We start from the raw sequence: 22,217 nt of genomic DNA, 5'->3' as shown, positions 1-22,217 counted from the left end.
TGTATCATCTTTAATTTCTTTCATCAGTGTCTTATAGTCTTATGCATACAGGTCTTTTGTCTCAGGTAGGTTTATCCCTAGGTATTTTATTCTTTTTGTTGCAGTGGTAAAAGGGAGTTTTTCCTTAATTTCTGTTTCAGATTTTTAATCATTAGTGTATAGGAATGCCAGAGATTTCTGTGCATTAATTTTGTATCCTGTTACTTTACCAAATTCATTGATTAGCTCTAGTAGATTTCTGGTAGCATCTTTCGGATTCTCTATGTATAGTATCATGTCATCTGTGAACAGTGACAGCTTTACTTCTTCTTTTACGATTTGGATTCCTTTTATTTCTTTTTCTTCTCTGACTGCTGTGGCTAAACCATCCAATACTATGTTGAATAATAGTGGTGAGAGTGTACAACCTTGTCTTGTTTCTGATTTTAGAGGAAATGGTTTCAGTTTTTCACCATTGATAATGATATTGGCTGTAGGTTTGTCATATAGTTTAAAGTTTATGTTTTTGCCTCTTAAAACTATTTAAATGAAACAAACGAAGATAAAATGTGAAAAATGGAAAATAATTATATTTTTATTTAAGTCTATTTTTATTTTGGTAAATGCTTAAATGACTCAACTGTAAGTCTCCATTTATGTTACCAGAAGGAAAAAAGAGGCTTGTCCTGCTATTAAATATAGAAAGAGCTTGACAAGGACCCCATCAGTAGGATCACAAAATTTTTAATTGGCAAGAAAAGGAACTAGAGGTCAAACAAATAGACTCACTCTATCTATAACATCTATAATTCAAGCAAAGGAGCAAGACATTGGGTCAATACCAAGGTATTTGGGAATTCTACTCACAGCAAGCGCAAATGGGTTTTCCACATAACAAGAAATAAAATTATGAACAACATACAAAATGTATCCTCTACACATTCCTTTAATCCAGCATCTCAAACTAATTTTGTATCAAAAGGTACAAATATCCCATTATAATAACTTCATAGCATGGAAAGCATCCAATTTAATTTCTACTACAAGACTAGGAAGAGCTAAATAATAAGCAACTCATAAAACTGAGGCATAATTTTGTAATTAAATTATATTAGGAGTAATAAACTCTGGTTACAGTGTATTCAAACAAGCATTGCTGTTGTTATTTGCCTGATAAAGTGCTATGATGGAGACATGAAAATCAGGTTAATGCACTTACACCCTAGAAATGATTCCAAAGAAAGAACAATGATGCCATTTCATAATAATCAGCTTGATTTTAAAATGCATTTACTAAAAAAACATGATTCACAACCTTGTAAAAATTTCCTTTCTAATAGCATGTTTTCTTCTATTGCATCTGCATAGTCTAAGCAATCATATTAGCTGTCCTACAGTAGCTAGAGTTCATTGAGGCAAAAGTTTTGGGACTCAAGGCAGTGAAAAGAAGGAAGTCTTGATAATAAATAAAGCTTAATCTGGAAGTAGAACTGATGAGAATAAGTTTGTTTCTCAGCAATCCAACAGAGCACTGACTAAATTATTCTCACAAACACTAAAATTTAATCTCTAAGGATCTGATCAGTATGGAGGAAAAGGAGCTCCTGGTGCTAATATAGCAGTGAAAATCCAATCCCAAAGTGATTATCTTAGGAAAAAAGACACAGACAACCATGGTGGAGCCCAATTCTTCTTGTGAATAATAGCATTTTCTCCTATCCAAGACTTTTAAATCATCTTAAAGTTTATTTCATAAGATGCTTCTGATTCCCGAGGGTCAAAAACCTTTCACCTATGATGCAGTATTTATTAGCAAATTACCCTCAGTAGGAAAGTCTTCTCAACAATAAATCCCTTCTTTTGCCTTGCATAGTTCTGTTCCCAAAACATTACAAAATACATAAATAAACATCTTGTTTGCCCAAACAGACCTAAGTTTCAATGCTTTAGATCAGAAGACCACAGCAGAGTCTAAACAGAAAACAAGTCACTATTACCTTGAAGAAGAAGAAAAACTCTTTTAAAATATATGTAAATAGATGGTCACTTGGCTTTCAAAACAGCACATTTGTGGTCCCTAACAATTAGTTAGGGACTAATGGTTTAGTCAGAGACTAACTGTCCATTATATACCAATAATGGAAGCCACCACAGTGAAACTTGAGGGCATTATGCCAAGTGAAATAAGGCCAGAGAGAGAGGGGCAAATATGACACGGTATCACTTACATGTGAAATCTTCAGAAAGGGCTGAGGTGTCAGACTCATAGCAACAGAGAGCAGAAAAGTAGTTGCCAGGGGCTGGGGTGCCAGGGAACTAGGGAGAGGTTGGTCAAAGGCTATAAACTTTCAACTATAAAATGAATAAGGGCTGATAATCTAATGTATAGTATGGTGACTACAGCTGACAACACTGTATTATATAAATGAAATTTGCTAAGAGAGTAGAACCTACATATTCTCACACATACACAAACATAAAAATAAGTGAGGTAGGTGATGGATGTGCTAATTAACTAGATGGGGGGATCCTTTCACAATGGATATGTCCATCAAATCACCAAGATGTATACTTTAACTATCTTAAATTTTGTCAATCATACCTCAGGAAAGCTGAAATTTTAAAATTTAATTAAAAAATTAAACTAATTTTAAAATTAAATGTTTTTTAAAAAGCCACCACAAAGAGTGAGTTTGCCACCACGAAGAGTGAGTTTACAAACTGCCAGGCATTGTGCTACACACATGCATCATGTTTATGAGCAACTCTGAGAAAGTTATACCCCATCTTGCAGATGAGGAAACAGAGGCTTAAATGGTTGAAGAGATTCACCAGGCATGACTCATGGAGTACAAGGCAGAGCTAGAACTCCAACCCACATCTGTCCGACTTCAAGTTCTGGCCTCCCACATCAGGACTCTTTTAAGAAAAAGAAAAGAAAACCTCCCTGGCTTAAAGTATATACCTAACAGTTTCCAGTGTCTCTTACTAAGGAATCTTTTTAATGCCCTTAACTATGGGGCATCTATATTAAGTTGTTAGGTACAAAGCAACCATATTAGGCAGTTGCTAAACAAGGATTCTAGTAAAATGAGTTTATTTTACAGGTGGTTCCAGGATACATGGGGAATCGAGACAGGAAGAGAAGGAAGCCCAAGAAGGGTGTGTTTTCAAGCCAGTTACCACTGAGGGTAAATGGGCTTATTAACCCTGGAGGGCACTGGAAGAAAACAGAAAGCTAGCACCTTTGAGTTATCCCATCCAAGAAGTGAGGGAGCTGTGGTATTTGCCCATCAAACTTCTTTGGTTGGGTGAGTGTTAATTCAGGCAGTGACATGAGCTCCAGAGGCCAGAAAAAGCAAAGGAATGCAAATGCTGGCCACTGGGGTCCAACTCTCGGCCTCAGGAGTAGTAAGGACGTGGGCTTAGATTTTGGGCCATGTCTGCTCTATTAATTTCTTTATGTGAAGGAAATTCATGGAGGGTGAAAGAAAAGACTTAGTCCATAGATGCTGCTGATTTGTTGGCAATGATTGGTGCACTGCTGCAGACCAAGCAATGATCCCAGCCCTCCAAGAGTGATACTCACATGTACTTTGCTGTTTTCTAAGGTAAATCAGTTGCTGTTTCAGGGTTTGGGGAAAACTGCCAAATAAAAGTGAATAGAGTTGATCTTCTTAATTTATAATCATATCACTGCACTCAATTGACTGTTGAGTGTCTTACCCCATTCACCATAGACAAGAAAGTCCAAAACTGATGTTTCTGGGATATACTAGGGAAGTGTGTGTGAAAGAGGAAACGCCATTGCTAAATGATGATTAATGAAATCTGTGGTGCCTGGTGATTCTTTTGGAGGCCAGACTATTTTTTTTAACATGATATTTCTAGATTTTCTTAGAGGTTTATGAGGCATCATTTTTTTTTTTTTTTGCGGTATGCGGGCCTCTCACTGTTGTGGCCTCTCCTGTTGCGGAGCACAGGCTCTGGATGCACAGGCTCAGTGGCCATGGCTCATGGGCCCAGCTGCTCTGCGGCATGTGGGATCTTCCCAGACCGGGGCACGAACTCATGTCCCCTGCATCGACAGGCGGACTCTCAACCACTGCTCCACCAGGGAAGCCCTATGAGGCATCATTTTAAATATTTTTGAATTCTGGACTTTTATGCTGAAAACATCACTGTGTCTTATGTAAATATTTAATTTTTAAACTTTGCCTTTGAACTCTGTATAGAAATTTAAGGCTACCATAAGAGAATGCGGTCTTTAGTTGTCATTAATAGAAGCTTAATCATTGCTCTACAAGGATCCCAAATGGTTGTCTCATGCAAAATCATAGGCCAGAAAAAGATGGCATATGGTGCAGATGGTGGAGCCCTCCTCTGGTCCTGGGTCCCTAGAAATGACTAGATATGCAAGTGTAAATATATGTCTATCATCTAGGATTATGGGTACACAGAAAGGATTGTACTTGTTCAGTCAGAAAGAATGGAAGACAAAAGATAAATGGAATAAAAAGGAAGTAGGAAATGACATCCCAGAAACCCACAGACATTAAAACATAGGAGTAGATCTGGGCCACCCAAAGAGGTGGTGAAGGTATTAGCACTAGGAATGAAATGGGAGCATCAACTCAGGTCAACCCACCAACGCAGCTCCCACCTCCCACACCCTCCACTCTCAGCCAGAAGAAAGCTACAGAAGAAACGGTGCTATCAGAGCTGGCTCCAAAAAGAAAGAATGAGGAGCCACCCACAGACAAGACTAATCATTTGAAGAAATTAAATTTAGAACCAAACTTCACATCGATGTTCAAAATACATTATATGATTGCTATGGTCTGAATGTTTGTGTCCCTACCCCCCAGGCCAAATTCATATGTCGAACACCTAATGCCCAAGGATGGTATTAGAAGATGGGGCCTTTGGGAGGTGATTAGGTCCTGAGGGCAGAGTCCTCCTGAATGGGATTAGCACCATTATAAAAGAGGCTCCAGAGAGATCCTTAGCCCCTTCCACCACATGAGGACACCAGAAGTCTGCAACCCATAAGAGGGTCCTCACTGGACCATGCTGATAACCTGGTCTTGGACTTCGAGCCTCCTGAACTGTGAGAAATAAATATCTGTCATTTATAAACTACCCATTCTATGGTATTTTGTCAGAGCAGCCTAAGTGGACTAAGACAACTATACATGAATTAAAAATCTAAACTAATAATAATGATGGCTATGAGGATGATGAATAAGAAAGGCTTTAAATAAAGCAAAAAAAAAAAAAAAAGAAAAAAGGTTGAAATGTGAATACATCAAAGTTGAGAATGTCAGGTCATCTTTTGTCATGCATAAGTTAAAAGTTAAGAAATTCAAAGACAAGCCACAGACAGGAAGAAAATATTTGCAACATCCCTAACAGCTAAAGGATTAACATCCAGAATACCTGGACAACTCTCAACACAAGGCAAGGAAATTCAGCAGGTAACTCCTGTAAGAGAAAACAGAAATTGTCCACAAATGTAAGAAAATGTACACAGCTCAGTAGCAAATCAGGCAATAGCAAATTAGAGCAGAGATACAATGGTTGCACCAGATTGGCAAAAATTAAAATGTTTCTTAATAGTGTTGGTGGGGATTGAGGAAACAGTTCCTCTCACACAAGACTGGCAAAGTTATAAAATGACACAACCATTAACTAAAATTTAGGATATATATAACCTTCAATCAGCAATCGTACTTCTCAAAATTTACCTCAGGGACGCCTGACCCATATACTCAGAGAGGGATACACGTGGCCGACTATTACTCTATAGTTCAGGATTGTTTTCTGTGGACTAGAAACAGACAACTACCAAGAGTCCATCAATGAGAATTTTTTTTATTTTTAAATGAAATTTGGTCATCCATTCTATAGGATACATAGAGCAATTTAAAAGAATAAAGTGGATTCATATGTACTTACACAAAAAGTTCTGTAAGACATACTGTAAAGTGAAAAGCCAGTTTGTGGAACAGTAAAAATAATATGATGTTATTTAGGGTACAAATGGATATAAATGAAACAAAATGAAATATTTCCATAGTTAATGTATGCACAAACTCATTAAAAGGAGACCTGGAAAGATACCATGAAGCTGTTATCAGCAATTGACTTTGGAAGAGACAAGGATTGGGTCAATGGTGGGAAGGAGTCAAAGGCATCAATACTGCTTTACTCTCTTACAAAAAGAACCTATTAGTGGATCATCCACAAAATAAAAAATAAATAATATCTGTAACAAAAAAGATAAAGTAGTAGGAATCCTTCCTTTAAAATGTGTTTTTCCTCCTCTTCCTTGTTAATTTAATTATATGTTCCTCTTTCCCCTCCTCCAAGCTCCTGTTTTAGGGATACAAGGAAAAGCTTACTGAACTATATTGAATTTCTTGGATCTAGTAGTGAGTAGTTTTATTTTTACACCAACCTTGGCACAGAAGCAGGGCATCAGCTTACTATGTTTCATGTTCTAGCAGGATAGGTTTTTGTTATTAGCCTTTTACACTGACCCTTTTTTCTTCTTTAGCTCCCATACAGATTCTTCTTGTAGTTCGCATGGTCTTCACGGCTAACACTTCCTGTGTTGGTTTATGGTCCTGATATGGCAGAGCTCCCAAGGAAAGTCATAGCATAATGTAGGCAACCTCTTCCATACTCGGGCTGTAGAGGAGCCCCTTCTCACTCATGATTACAAATAAACTGATCCTCTTTACATAACACACACTGACATAAGAAAAACAACCATGCTTAAAATAGTCATATTCAGAAACTCATTCTTGCTAATTACAGTCAATAAGATTTACAGAGCCTACAATAAAAGGGAAAGAATGATTAAAATAAGCCCAGAGCTGGTACAAAGTATGAACATTTATCCCTTAAGATAATGTTCATATTTATCTGCTCCCAACCAACCCCAAACTTTCTTTCAATGTTTCATCAGAGCACATTTCTGCTACCTAAAAATTACCTTCCAGCTCTGTTTTTTAAGTTCTTAAATCACCTGGGCTGTCTGTCTTCTTTGCCACCTATCATTTCTATGGTGACAAATCAAAGGAGGGGTTACAGAAGGAAGCATGTCAATGTTCACAGAGAGTGAAACCAGTGACTTGAAATCAGTGGTGCATGGTACAATGTGGCCATGACAGGAGAGAAGACATGGATGAGAAACTGTCAAATGTGAGAATTCTCCTCCAGGGTTATAAAGAGAAAGATCTTGTAACAATATTCTTTACCAAGAGCTTCTTAAGCCACTCAGCTCACCTCTGAGCAGAGTAGGCTTCAAGGGATCACTAATCAAAGGGCTTCGGCACAGGCTTCATGGACCAAGGAGAAACATGGACAAAGACAAAGGAAGAAGCTCCAGGGAGAAGAGAGGCACATCACCCAGATACCAACGCAAGCTTCCAAACAGGTGCAGGGAGGGAATCAGGGGATAAACTTAAAAGTATCACATTTTTTCTTTGAGACGTAACCTCTGTAGTACATGTGATAGATTCATATCAACAAGGCTGATTGTCAGAAAAAAATATCTTAAAGAAACTGGGCCTCTAAGCATCATCTGACTGCAACATTAAGCCCATCCCTTCAAATGATTTTATGCAAAAACATGGACTTAAAGTTTGTGTGCCCTCCCCACTCACTTGCGGGTACCATCTCTGCTTGCGTACATTTATGCTCCTAATATATCACTTACAGGAGTCCACCTCCTAGAAGTGGATTCATCACTCATTCTGACTCCAGGACTGGGCTTAAAGCCAGAAGAAAATGACAAACTTAGAATCATGGAAAGTTTAATTTTTTTCTTAAATCGTCTCATCTTTTAGATACTGATATATGATCATTAACTAAAAAAAATAAACCTCAAAATTCTGATACATGACTGATGGTTGACTTAAAAAGTGAAAAATGGGGGCCTCCCTGGTGGCGCAGTGGTTGAGAGTCCGCCTGCCGATGCAGGGGATACGGGTTCGTGCCCCGGTCTGGGAGGATCCCATATGCCGCGGAGCGGCTGGGCCCGTGAGCCATGGCCGCTGAGCCTGCGCATCCGGAGCCTGTGCTCCGCAACGGGAGAGGCCACAACAGTGAGAGGCCCGCGTACGGAAAAAAAAAAAAAAAAAAAAGTGAAAAATGAAATTCCCATCTCTTGGCTAGAACTGGAAGATTAATATAGATGAAAAGAAAATAAATAAAGAGACAGAAGTATTGCTACCACAGTATTTGTTTAAGTTGGTCATAAACAGCATTACAACAAAGAGAAAGTGGTTAGTATTAAAAAACTGAGATTTTTCTACATTTGAAAATAAGCATGAGTTAAAATACTGGGTTCACAGAACAATAGAGGTACATCAAAGAGCCTCTGGTCCTAAACACTTTCTCTTTCTTAAGCAAAGAAATATTTATTATTGGTCTTAAAGGGGAGCTTAACTGAGTTGCTATGAATTATTTTAAAACCCCAAAATACCTTCTGTTGCTTTTATAGAAGCTTGATTTACAAGTTGAAAAATCAAACTGACAGTCTAGTCTCTTGTACAAATACCCAACCTTTAAAAATGCTCTAGGCATTATAAATATATCTTTCATGAATATAGCTTCAACAGTTCTAAAAATAGCCTTTAGGAGGAAAAAAATAAAAAACCTCTTTCAAGCCATTGTTTTATACATAACAGCAGGAAACCAAACAGAATGTCAAAGCCAAAGTGATTAACACACCCAGTAATAAACATGAACAGTCAGTATGAAATCTTACTCAAATACTGTTTTTGATGTTAGCTCGGGGTCTATGCTTTAGGCCCATGTCTGTGGCCAGAGATGATTACAGGGCACCCATATTCAGAAAGTAACTCCAGGACCACAAAGCTAAAATCTGTCTTTTGGATGACGTGTTAACAGACCCATTCAGGACTGGCCCTGGGGGCCAGATATTACTGTCTAGCACCCTAAGAGTTTCCCCAGGCTCTACTCTGACCCAAAATATGCCACTGCACAGAGCAGTTTCCATACCACTACTCACTGGTGAAGTTCAGGTTGCCCCCAATGGCCAAAAGCTAAGCTGACAAACACCAGTAACCTTAGATATAGAGAACTAACACCAGAACGTGAAAAGGCACCTCACAGTTTGATGCCAGGTATTTTATTGGTTTCAGTATGGATTTAGCACACTCAATAAAGCCTGTCCCATCTTTCCAAATATCAGAACTTATAGGACCAAAATATTCTGTGGTCTGTGGCCTTGTATGTTCAAGTGCAGAACCATAGCATCATCTATGGAAATAATAACGTACTTTTTATGAATATTCTGACCTAACTACCCATTAAACTCCAAAGAAATCTTATGATCTGCAGACAGTCTAGCTTTTAATAATTCAATATGGAATCATCTCAATTGGTTTCATAATAAATGAGATTCTAAATTCATGGTATGGTGGACAGAAAGCTAAAATGGGAAGAAATTCCTAAAAAAGTGAAGGTATAGTCTAAAGGGATCTTATTCCTGATTTTCTAACAAAAAACAAATTATCAAGGCTAAATTCCTGCTGAGGCTGGGAGAACCCTTAATAAGCAGCAAAGGGGAGAAGGAAGAGAAATGGAAAGCCACAGTTATAGTCATCAGCAACAAAAATGACTTTCTCATCATGTTTCTTCATTTTTTATGGGTAGAGTTGGTGGGAGACTTAACAGCAGTAATACTGGCTAACTTCCCTCTACAACAAATGTAATTCACAATTCCATGTTCTTACCCTGAAAAATGCCAATTCTTCTAGGATTTAGCACATCTAATATTTCAGACCTTGGAAAATCCCAAGACATTTCTATCTAAGATATTCTTTTTAAGTAGAATCTTTAAATAAATTACAAAGAGCCATCCATGAAATGGATAGAAAGCTAAATACTTCGCAAATCAGCAGCTAACTGGAAAATGTAAGAAAGACATATCTCACTTCTTACCTTGCTTTGATCTGTCCAGTAAAAGAAAAATCCCTGAGGGTCGGTCCTCAAAATAATTGGAGTGACAATAGTGGAGTCCTAGAAATGTAAGAAAATACACGTATATCAACATATGCCACTATAGAAAGCCTTACCTGTGAATTACTTAACAAGTTATAATTGTTAAGTTTCTCCAAGATCATCAATTATTAGTAAAACTAATAAAAAATTAAACATGATATCTTTAACATCATAGGATTGTTAATTATATAACTGAGGTACTTTACTAATAATTAGAATTTTGGGACATTACTTATAAAGGAAAAGGCCAGTGATGCATGTATTTATTGATTAAGGCAAGTTTTTAAAGGCACTGGCATGTTTTCTAACAAAAAGCTATATTTGGTTTTCCAAATAATTTTAACACTAAACATCATTACATATTTTATATGATTAAAGTTAATTAAAATCCATTCTTCAGGATATTATTTTAAATCACATTTGCTCTATAAAATGATTTTTAATTGTACTGAAGAGAGTAAACACAGCATTTAGGTATTGCTGTTTCCAAGGTAACAGTAAATAAGGCCATCTTCTATATATTCGGAAGGCTATACACAAAACTGTTATAAATTTAAATTTCACACAATAAAATAAAACATCATAAACAGTCTTCTGAGTTTAAAGCATGCATATTATAAAGCAAAAACTGCCTGTATTGTAATTACAATATTAAACATCTCTAAAATATGTGTTCTTTTCTTTTGGCAATTTTCAGAAAGGCATACCATCTGCACAAAGAAACACATGTCACTGGATATGGATTTTTATACTGAAATACTGGGACCTTTGCAGGAATTGCATTTTTTAAAGAGACATAAATAACCAGTTTATTTCAACTTTTTCATACACATTGTAACTCTGGTATGTCATATCCTCTATCTGATTAAAAAGATTTGTAATAAATTTAGAACTTGCAGAGATAATTTTGGAATTTGGGATTGTCTTCCTGATGGTTAGAGCAGATCTAAGGCTTTTGTACACAGGGTAAGTTTTATTATAAGAGCCAGGTTCTGGAGGCCAACCCCTCGGGCTCAAATCTCTGCCTGTCCCCTCCTCGTGCCTCATTTTGCACAACCACAACTGGAAAAAAAAGAGATAATAATCATACCTCCCTCAGAGTTTTGTTGTGAGAATTAAACAGGATAATTTGGGTAAAGCACTTGGATCAATTCTTGGCACATAAAAATGTTCATTATTACTCTAGTGGATTATGTTTAAAACCTGATTTATTAAAATATTAAATGAAAGTTTATCATGGCATTCTTTTTTTATTGTGGTAAGTATATATAACATAAAACTTACTATTTTTAAGTGTAAAGTTCAGGGGCATTAAGTACTTTCACATTGCTGTATAACCATGACCACCATCCATCCTCATCTTCCCAAACTGAAACTTCACACTCGTTAAACACTAACTCACCATTCCCTCCTCCCCCTAGGCCCTGACAATCACCATTCTATTTTCTGTATCTAAGAATGTGACTACTCTTTGGTACCTTATATAAGTAGAATCATACAGTATTTTTCCTTTTGTATCTGGTTGATTTCACTCAGCATAATGTGTTCAAGGTTCATCCATGTTATAGTAGGTGTCAAAATTTCCTCCCTTTTTAAGACTGAATAATACTCAATTATATGTCTGTATCATGTTGTTTTTCCATTCATTGACTGATGGACATTTGGGTTGTTTCTTTCCACCTTCTGGCTATTGCGAACAACACTGCTATGAACATGGGCTTACAAATATCTGTTTGCGTCCCTGCTTTCAATTCTTTTCCATATATACCCAGAAGTGAAATAACTGGATCATATGATAGTTCTATATTTAATTTTTTGAGCAACTGCCTTGCTGTTTTATCCTGATAGTCTTAAGATTCATTCTTAACATGCAGTCTGAAAATATCTTTTACAAGGCTTGTGCTGTTACATAGAGCTTCAGCTGGAATTTTTAAATTCCAAAATTACTTTTAAATGTTAAAAAAAAGACATTTGGAAACAAATTTGATATTATAATGGAAGGATAATTTTTAAAATATTTGAAGCTTCTCCTATGAGATTACATGCATAAAAGTTCAGAGCAATATTTCCAGTAAATCATAGCAATATTTTCAGTTCTGTTTCATCACCTACTCTTCCAGAGTTGGGCGAAATAAAAGTTTCCAATAGGCTTCACAGAACACACATCCCAATTTCCAGGTAAATTTGGAATTAACCTGTAGGTGTAACTTATCATTTTCACGTCAGTTACTTTCCTAATCAGAGTGTCTGACAAGAGCATCTGATAAGATTCTAATCAAAATCTTAGTGACAATTCACTGCAAGAATCCCAGACAATAAAATATTTAAAGTTAGCCGAGCAAAACAGCTCAAATTTATATGTTGGAACATTGTGTTAGGCTGCCTCATTGTTTCGGATACTGCTTTTTCTAGCTTATTCCTTTTCCTCCTTCAAAATTAAAGCTCCTTTGTTCAGTACTTTCTTGACCCCACTCTTCCGGCCACAGTTCCTCTACTAAATGATCATTTATCTGGGCTCCCTGCCTGCTTCCTCCATAATCACCTTTAACATTCCAAGATCAGCTGGAACTTGGCATTCTTGCCATGCAAGGCAGGGTTTGACCCAGAAATACGTGAATATCCATTTTCAACTCCACCTCCTTTTTTCACACCTCTCACATAGCTGCAAGTGCCTATATTCTCCCCCTACTCAACCCAGATCTCAAGTATTATTAATTATCAGAATATATGCTGTAGTTGAAGTTTGAAATATATGGCCATCCTTCATTTCCAAGGCAACTGCAGCATTTTACTGCAGAATAATGGAGATAACTCTCAGATGGTCTATGTTTTATTCTTTCTCCCTCCATCAATATCCGTAAGATGTGTATTCCATAAGAAGGTGGTTTTCAAACTTTTGGGTGCATCAGATTTACAAGGACTACGGGTTAAAATGCAGACTACAGAGCCCTTTCTCTGGAGTTTCTCACTTAGGAGATCTGGAATAGAGTCTGAGAATCTGCATTTCTACTTATTTTCAGTGATGCTGCTGCTACTGGTCCAGGAACCAGACTCAGATCCACTGACACAGGCCGACAATGGGTGAGGCTTTGAATCAGGAATACAATGATGTAAATGCCCAGGAGCACCAGTGAGCTTGAAATGTAGACATCCCTGTGTCTTATAAGTACATGGCTTCTAACTAGGAATTCAACTTTAATTTGCTTATTTAAAGTGATAAGGTATTTTTTTCCGATAAACATCTACCTTGAAAAGAAGAACACTAATAAACATACCTGTCTTAAGTTAGTAATTGTGGATAACATACAGTAAATCTCTATTTACTCCTCTTTCATTGACAGAAACCATTTTACTCTCATCCCATCTTATTAAAAATGAAGACTAATATAATGATATAAGAAGCTGCTGTTCTACAATTTACATGAATCTCCAAAAAGATTTTAGGTTAAATAAAGGACAGTCAAGGAACAAAGTAAAGGGACTTCTTAAAACCTCAACATCCAAAAGAATGAGAGATATTTCAGTAAGAAAAAGAGTCACTGCAATCAATATTAAAATTACAAAGTCCTATAACTTCTTTATTATGATTTGTGCATCAATGTGCTGATATAAATGAATAACATATACTACTAATGCAATGTTATGATATTTACATCTCAAAAAAAAGATGAAATGTGAAAATAAATATAAAACAAATTATATACCCTGGAGTATAACCTATAAAAATATTGAATCGGGCCTCCCTGGTGGCGCAGTGGTTGAGAGTCCGCCTGCCGATGCAGGGGATACGGGTTCGTGCCCCGGTCTGGGAGGATCCCATATGCCGCGGAGCGGCTGGGCCCGTGAGCCATGGCCGCTGGGCCTGCGCGTCCGGAGCCTGTGCTCTGCAACGGGAGAGGCCACAGCAGTGAGAGGCCCGCATACCGCAAAAAGAAAAAAAAAAAATTGAATCAATATGCTGTACACCCAAAACTAATATAATAAGGCAAATATAATAAATAAATAAATAAATAAATAAATAAATAAATAAATAAAATGTCCTAAAGAAACTGGGAGGAAATGACAAAACAGTCCAAACTCTCTCCCAATACCAGAATATTCTTTACAAAACTCCCTGACCAAATAAATAATAGACACATCCTAAATGTTTGGTCTGAGCCAATCACTGCAATATGAACTGGAAATGGAATTTCTCCTTTGATATTTATAATATTTTAAGAGGTAGACACTTATCCCGATTTTACATATAAATAGACAAAGGCTTAGCTTAAATAACTAGGTCCAAGGAAACCTAGCTAAGCTAGTAAGGGAAGCACTGGAATTAAACCTCAAGAACAGACTCTACACCAAGGTCACTCAACAATTTCATTGCTGATCTGCTAAATTAGGGCTTTTTTCAACATTTGTTTTCCTAATCATCTTCCATGAAATGTTAATATCACAGATATTCTGTATATCTATTTATATGCTATATGTATACTGTGCTTTATACAAAATAAAAAGTAAAGAATAAGAAGACTTTTTGTCCCTCAAGAACCATTTTTCATTTCTTTGGAGATGATCTGGCCCCAACTGAGAAAGCAACACTGTCCACCTGCACTGTTGAATATGGGCTCACCTGAGACCACGGAGCGCTTGAAATGTGGCGAGTTGGCTAAGATGTGCATAAGATTTGAAAGACTGACAATGAAAACAAGAATGTAAAGTAGTTCATGAATAATTTTTATATTAATTATATATGTAAATAAATATATCGGGTTAAACACACTATATTGTTAAAATTAATTCCACCTGTTTTTTTTTTAAGCTTTTTTAATGTGGCTATTAAAACAATTAAAATTTCAAGTGTGGCTCATTTTATATTTCTACTGGGCAGCGGAGCTCTAAATCTTCACGAGAAAATAAGTTTTCTCCTTAACAGGGAAATCTTTTTCACAAAGCAAACTTGGTCAGATAATGCCAGCTAGAAAGTTTTTGGATTTTTTTCCATATATGTAGCTACCATTTAGGTTTTTTTTGTTTTTTTGTGTTTTCGTTTTTGTGGTACACAAGCCTCTCACTGTTGTGGCCTCTCCCATTGTGGAGCACAGGCTCCGGACACGCAGGCTCAATGGCTCACGGGCCCAGCCACTCCGCGGCACGTGGATCCTCCCAGACCAGGGCACGAACCCGTGTCCCCTGCATCGGCAGGCGGACTCTCAACCACTGCGCCACCAGGGAAGCCCACCATTTAGTTTTAACACCTAACTATTGGGTTGGCCAAGAAGTTCGTTTGGGTTTTTCTGAATGAAATTTTTAGACAGCCCAATTATACAAAATAAATCTAGTTGCTTCTCTAAGTGTCAACTCTTCAAGTATCTGAATAGAGCCAATATGTTGCTGCCCTCTGAGTTCTACTTTACCAGGTTCAGGTTAGTAATGAGCTAAATTGTGCCCCACCCCAAAATCCATATGTTCAAGTCCTACCCAGTATTTCAAAGTGCAACCCTATATGGTTAACAATCTTTACATAGGCAATTAAATTAAAAGGAGGTCATTAAGGGTGGGCCCTAATTCAATAGGATTGGTGTCCTTATAAAAAGAAGAAATCTGGACACAGACACATACAGAAGGAAGATGATGTGACAACACAGCGAGGCCAGTCACCTACAAGCTATGGAGAGAGGCCTGGAACAGATCCTTCCCTCAGGGTCTTCAGAAGGAACCAACTGCACTAACACCTTGATCTCAGACTTGCGGCCTCCAAAACTGTGAGAGAACACATTTTTGTGGTTTAAGACTCTCAGTCTGTGCTACTTTGTTATGGACACCCTATAAAACTGATACAAGCTATAACCCATTAAGGCTAATGTCAAGCACCAGCTAGCTCACAGACCCACAGACAAACAGCCCACACATTGGTGCCACTGTCAGAAAGTCTACTGGCCAAGATTGACCACGATCCTGACTCCACAGTGATTTTGTATCCTCATGTTGTTAAACAGAAAACACACATGGCTAGAGATGTGCACTTCTCAACTAATCAATATTACAGAGTCAACAAGGGAAAAAAAAAAAACAGCCATGTTCCACAGGGATTGACCAAGACTTGCCTCAGAAAGCAGCAGAGCCAAAGACGGCAAACACATACACAAACAGCTATGTAAGGAAAAGAAATTCCAAGTGTCACAGAAAATCAGATGTGATGCCCAACAAACGTCAGCAATGCAGCCCTGACTATGAAACACACACACATACAAAGACACACACACTAAAGGCAGTCTTAGATGACAGATTGTGAGATTAGGATCGGTGAAGTAAATCTTCTATGTGCATCAGCATGGAAGAGGATTTTCTTCCCAGAGCCTGTCAGGTCTGAAATTTCCCCGAGGAAAGGAAAGCAGAGGAGGGAAGAAGGTCCAGGGTGGAGGATGCAAAGCAGTGGAGAGAAGTACCATTAAAAAGTTGCCTTTTACTGACAGGTATAAAAATCTCTTTTAACAAAATACAGCAAAAAGTTGGAAGCATGTTCCTTCAAATACCATGCAAGATACTGCAGGCCTACACTAAGGATTCAAATGAAAGTCCAGATTCCCCATCATACAAGGTGCTCGCTGTTTAGTGGGGGCATCAGATGAGTAAACCAATCATTTCAGGAAGCTATAGGTCTGGTGGGCTGTGGTTTTAATATACATTTCCCTGATGACTAATGACTAATGCTGTTGAACATCTTTTCATGTCCCTACTGGCCGTGCGTGTGTGTGCATGCACGTGTGCGTGTGCACGCAGTGGCCCAGTACTTTTTAAAATCAGTGGTTTACATTTTAATCAGTGGTTCTGGACCAGGGGCAGTTTTGCACCCCAGGGAAATATTGGCAATGTCCAGAAACAATTTTGGTTGTTACACTGGGGATTTTGTTACTGGAATCTAGTAGATAGCCAGGGATGCTGCTACATATTCTACAATGCACCGACCAAACCCCATAACAAAGAATTGTCTGGCCCCAAATGTCCATAGTACTGAGGTTCAGAAACACAGCTTTAATGGCTTCTTACTGACTTCATGATAAAATTTTGCAGTGGCCTAAGTAGCATATATGCACCCCTTGCCATCCCGCCTCATTATCTGAGCCACCAAGTGCCCCATTTGCTTATCCTTCCCTGTCCTTCAAAGTCCCATGTGCCTTCCCTCCTTAGGATGCCCACATGTCCTGTACATTTGACCTAATACACTCCCCATCCTCATGTTGGCTTAAGTCCTACTTATAACTCAGGTCTTTCCTTAAACAGAATTTCTCCATGGAAACCTTCCAAACTTCTTATACTCACTTGTACTTTTGTACTTTTTTCCATAGTACTTATCACAATTATAGTAACATCATTTACCTCTCTTTGTTGAGCATCTATCTCCCCCAGTGGAGCACCAACTCCGTGAGGGCAGGAACCAAATCATTTACCCTTGTAAATCCACAACACTAGCAAAATGTCCAGCTTATAAGAGGCATCCATACAAATTTAAAGTATGAACACTGAACGGGTAGATGGAAGGAAACTGCAGAAAAAGAATCAAGGTAGATTCTGAAAAATATCAATTGGGCTGGCACCCAACAGGTTGCCAGAAGCTGTGGCAAGAGACATTTCAAAGCAATGGCAAAGGCAGCATAAGGCTTTGGAGGGCAGAGAAGGAGTGAGTGGGATGTGAGGAGAGGAGAAGGTGGGTAGAAGCTGCATGTTCCTTGTGGAGGGAAGGATGAGGAAAAAAGGTCAGTAACTGTAGGAGGAAGGTGGTCGGCGGGGGGGGGACATTGTGCTGGAGTCTATGTTGGCATTTGTATGACTAAAAAGCATATTTCTATGTTCTTAGAAGAGCTTCAACAGAAGGGAATCTTTCACAGATACTGTCCAAGGGGAGGATAATTATGAATCCAGAATCCAAAGAAACCAGGAGGCATGGGCTCCAGGACATAGAGCTTTCCCAGGGACCGGAGGGAAGGTGGGACCATAGAGGTGGCCCAAGTATATTGAACTAGGAGCGGGGAAGGGAGGATGTCAATAATATTGTCCCAGTAACTTCCATTCTCTCTATACAGAAGAAATAGTGTAGGTAGAATTTTTATTATAAATAATATTTTTTAAACTATCTGTCATTAATAGTTTTCTCATTTTGGCAATAAAGCTCACACATTCATTTTTCTCCTTTTGAATCATTATCCAGATAGAGAGGATGTTTTCACAACCGTCAGTCTTTTGCTCTGTCACTCCCAACACTTCTGAATTTCTTTAAGGGCAATTTTCCTTGCAAAATCTCGGTATATGTGTATCTTTTTCAGAAAACAGAAGCCACTTGTAACATTCTGAATAAGAGATGTAAATACATTAAGCATCACGACTTTCAACCAATATCGAATCACAATTGACTACACACTCAACCTTAAGCCATATTTAGCCCTTACGGGAAATCCGTGCTATGACAGCAATCAGCTCTGTATTGACAATAAATATTTTGCTTCTTGAACTCACATGGAGAAACCAAAGTTAAGAAGGCCACAGGGTCCCTCGGACTCTGGGAGATGTCAGATGGAATGGAAGGATGGAGGGCAGGGCTTTCTAACCAATGCCACACACAGTGTGTCATGCAGGTGTCTTGGGAGCATGACCACCCTCTCTCATGACTGCATACTCCACCTTCCCATGAACCCACTGTGACCCAGAAACACACCAGATCATTCCTTCATTCCACAAAGATTCCCTGAGCACCAACTCAGTGCCAGGCCTATGCTTTGCCTTAGGGAAGAAGATAAATAACACAAAGCTACAGTCTTTGAGGAACCCTGGTCCAGTTGTTGTATAGACGAGGCATAACCACCTCCCGGCATGCACCCTCCTGCACTGGCAATCTACATCTGGACTCTCAATTGACAGCACCTTGAATTCCAAGCCATTCTGCCTCATGTTTGGGTGCAAGTGGCATCCTCTACACTTACTTCATGCCCACTTTATCTTTCATCTTCCAACATCAAAGATTTCCCATAGGAAGCCATGGGACCAGTCTTAATGGGCATCCAACAAAAGACAACATTTGCAAGTATGTTTGGAAAAGAAAAAGATGGAAAAGCACATGTAATGAGTCTTGCCAGATACAAAAGTGTCACTTATTAGGTAATGAAAAAAATGACCTTTGTTTTAACACGGTTCCGGAATATCTTTCCGTGAGCATGTTTTACACTGACTGACTGATGTAGAACATTTGTAAACTAGACTGTACCCTGGTCTTTGTGCCTCAAAGCAGCAATGAAGTTTTCCTATGTTCCCACATCCTACATTGTGGAACAAAAATGGGCTTTGTATACATATCATAAAAAAATTGCTGTTTTTGAAGACACTAGCAAAGAGGAAGGCATTTGTAGGGTTCTAAGCCTCATTTGTACGAATCCTAAAATCAGGGGGATTCTTTGGAAAAGTCAATGAACCTCTTTCAGCTGGTAATCATTTGGATTCGATTAAAAGCCTTTTGTTACCACAAGGATCCTGTTTGGAGATATCATGGTAGACTGGAAAGGTCCTGAACTTAACCAGAAGACCTAGCTTTAAACCTGACTTCGGCTCTAACTAGTTGTGTGTCTTGGGCAACTCACCACTCACTAGCCCCAGTGTGCTTCTATGTAAGATGGGAATAATAACATCTGGCCTTTTCCTACCACTCGAGGTGGTCTTGAAGACTGAAGGAGCATGACTGTAAATAAATAAGAGTGGTTTATAAATAACAGGGCCTGTTATTAGGACTCACTCTCAGTATTGAACTTGAGAGGCAGCATTATAGCAAAACTCCATTTTACTCAACTGTGATATTGAAGAAGAGAATTACATAGGATGTGTGGGTGGTTATTGCACATTAAGACTGAAATTCATGGAATCCTAGAACCATAAAAGGCCGTATTGGGTAGGGGTTAATGAAGAAAACAAAAACCTCTCTAGAAACTTTGAACATAAAGGAGTTTAATTACAGGTACTTGACAGTATCACTAGAAGGACTGGAGACATAGGCTTCAGGTTGAGCCTCTGTGAATGACCCCAGAACATGATACACTGACCCTTGAGGAGAGCTGTTGCCTCCACCACATTCAGAAAGGTGAGAGAGAAATCAAGGAGGAACTGCTAGGGTCAAATACACGCCAGCTTAGCTGAAGACAAAAGAAGAGTAATCTGAGACTGTCACCACTGCCTCTTTATAACCAAACACAGAAGAACGACTACAGGAGATCATACTTCGTCCTTCAACATCCCACATGTCTGTAGAGACAAACCAAAGAATGCAGAGAAGTGGCCTCCTTCACATATTGTATAAGTGCATCTCATACTGGTGGAATGAATTTACAGCCAGAATATTAGACGCCTCAAGGAAGTCTAGTAAATGTACCTTGAGATTCCCTGATTCTGTATTATAAGAAGTCGTACTAAGAGGATGTGGGGATGGAGACTAAGGGAGATTCAACCAAACAGCAAACCTGAGAAAGCATCCCAGTCAGTATCCTTCTTTTTTTTTTTTTTTTTTTTTTATTTAATCTACGGGACCAGTTGCTGACTTGCTCTGGGGTCTTCCTTTTTCAGTTTATATGGCCTCTTCTATAAAATGAATCAAATTAACTTTCCCTTACCTACTTCATAAACAAGTTCCAATGAAATTTTGATTTTTTAACAGCAAAATAACTTCTTAATCTCCTATGTATCAATGCTATATATTAAGATCCACAATGACTAGTTCAGGTAAAAGTGCTTTGTTAACTAATTCATTTTCCTTAAACTTGTTCATAAAACTTCATTGTGATGAAAAGAAACAAAACACTGAGAAAGTACTGCGAACTAAAAAAGTCCTTGAAATGAAAACCACATGCAGGATGCTTTTAATTCTCTTTTAACGCTAAATATTTTTTTCTTATTTTATAGAATAATGTTTCTCCACTGACAATAATTTAGTTTCCTGATAAATGTACACAGATTTAGTCAACATCAATTATATCTAAGCATATACCTAAGCATTTTTTCAGAACAAAATTAAAATCAAAATTTCCCCAAATTGAAAATTAACATATGAAGAAAATAATAAAATCAAATATCAGAGCACAAAGAGATCAAAGGGGAAGCCAAAGAACTCTTCAAGAGTCTAGCCTTCTTTACATGCTATTTCATTTAGTTTTTAACAGAAATCGACAGCTTCTTTAAAATCTCATGTAAATCTCAGAAATATGTCCTAGTTCCTTTCCTTACTGATATACAGGGGCACTGGCTCTGACTGTGGGATGGGACATGGAATAGATGGGGGGAGGGGAGCATTATGAAATCTTTCTGGGCAGATGGAATTTATGATACAGTCTGAAAAGGCTGCTTGAACCTCATATTAGCTCCAGTAACGGGAAAACTAAGGTCTTCAGTCACGAAATATTTGTTATTTAGGTGAAGACCCACAGCATTAGTCGACAATTCACAATCAATCTCATTCCATTTTCTGCCAGGCACTCCTTGTTCATGATAATGTGAAACAATCCTGATAAAGAAACATTTAACTACAGATTAACAAGTTCAATGTAAAAAAGCAAAACGTTCCTGTCCCATTTAAACAGTCATTGCATGTAAATATCATTTGAAGCTATTTACTGATAGGCTAAAGTTTCCTGGGAAGGATTAGAGATATGCTAATAGCCAGAGTAAATTATCCTACTGCACCATAGGTGGGAATATCAAAGTCAGGCAAGATGCGAGAGAAAAACTACTAGAGAAAATTATATTCCAGAAACAGCACTCTACTAGTCTGCTCTGTTATGCCAATAACAGCCTGTAGGCACTACATTTCCTTGCTCAATTACTACCGTTTTGTTTAACTGCTTTCGCCTTTGGGGCATTTACTACACCTGCTTCACTTCCCAGGCCTTACCTTAGGCTAGATAAGGACCTAATCAAGGTCCATCTAAACCCAGGATAAGTCATTTTTGTTACTGTTGAAGAGGGTCCTAAAGCAATAATAAAAATGGTTTAGGCTTTTGTTTTCATTGAAAATAAGAAGAAAATAGCTTTCTTAGATCCAAGACAGGCAAAACCAACCTACGGAGCTGTAAGTCAGGAGAGCGGGTGTAGGGGCCAGAAGGGAGCACTCAGGGGCTTGGTGGGCTGGCGATGCTGTTTCTCCATCTGGTGCTGATCACGTGAGTGTTCATTTTGTGAAAACT

General features: G+C 38.2%; 1 protein-coding gene across 2 annotated transcripts in view; it reads right to left on the bottom strand.

Moving 5' to 3' along the window:
- The window catches only part of PLCB1 (phospholipase C beta 1), a 692,285-nt gene that overhangs the window by 663,853 nt on the left and 6,215 nt on the right, over positions 1-22,217 (bottom strand). For both annotated transcript variants that reach the window (XM_082644419.1, XM_082644420.1), the window contains exon 2: positions 9,958-10,035. In XM_082644419.1, coding sequence (XP_082500545.1) covers positions 9,958-10,035 — 78 coding nt within the window. The remainder of the gene's footprint in view (positions 1-9,957; positions 10,036-22,217) is intronic.

The sequence above is a fragment of the Mesoplodon mirus genome, assembly GCF_964341445.2.
Source record: "Mesoplodon mirus genome assembly, chromosome: 15".
NCBI classification, from domain to species: Eukaryota; Metazoa; Chordata; class Mammalia; order Artiodactyla; family Ziphiidae; genus Mesoplodon; species Mesoplodon mirus.
The sequence above is the reverse complement of the archived record's forward strand: the minus strand, read 5'-3'. Positions and strand labels throughout refer to the sequence as shown.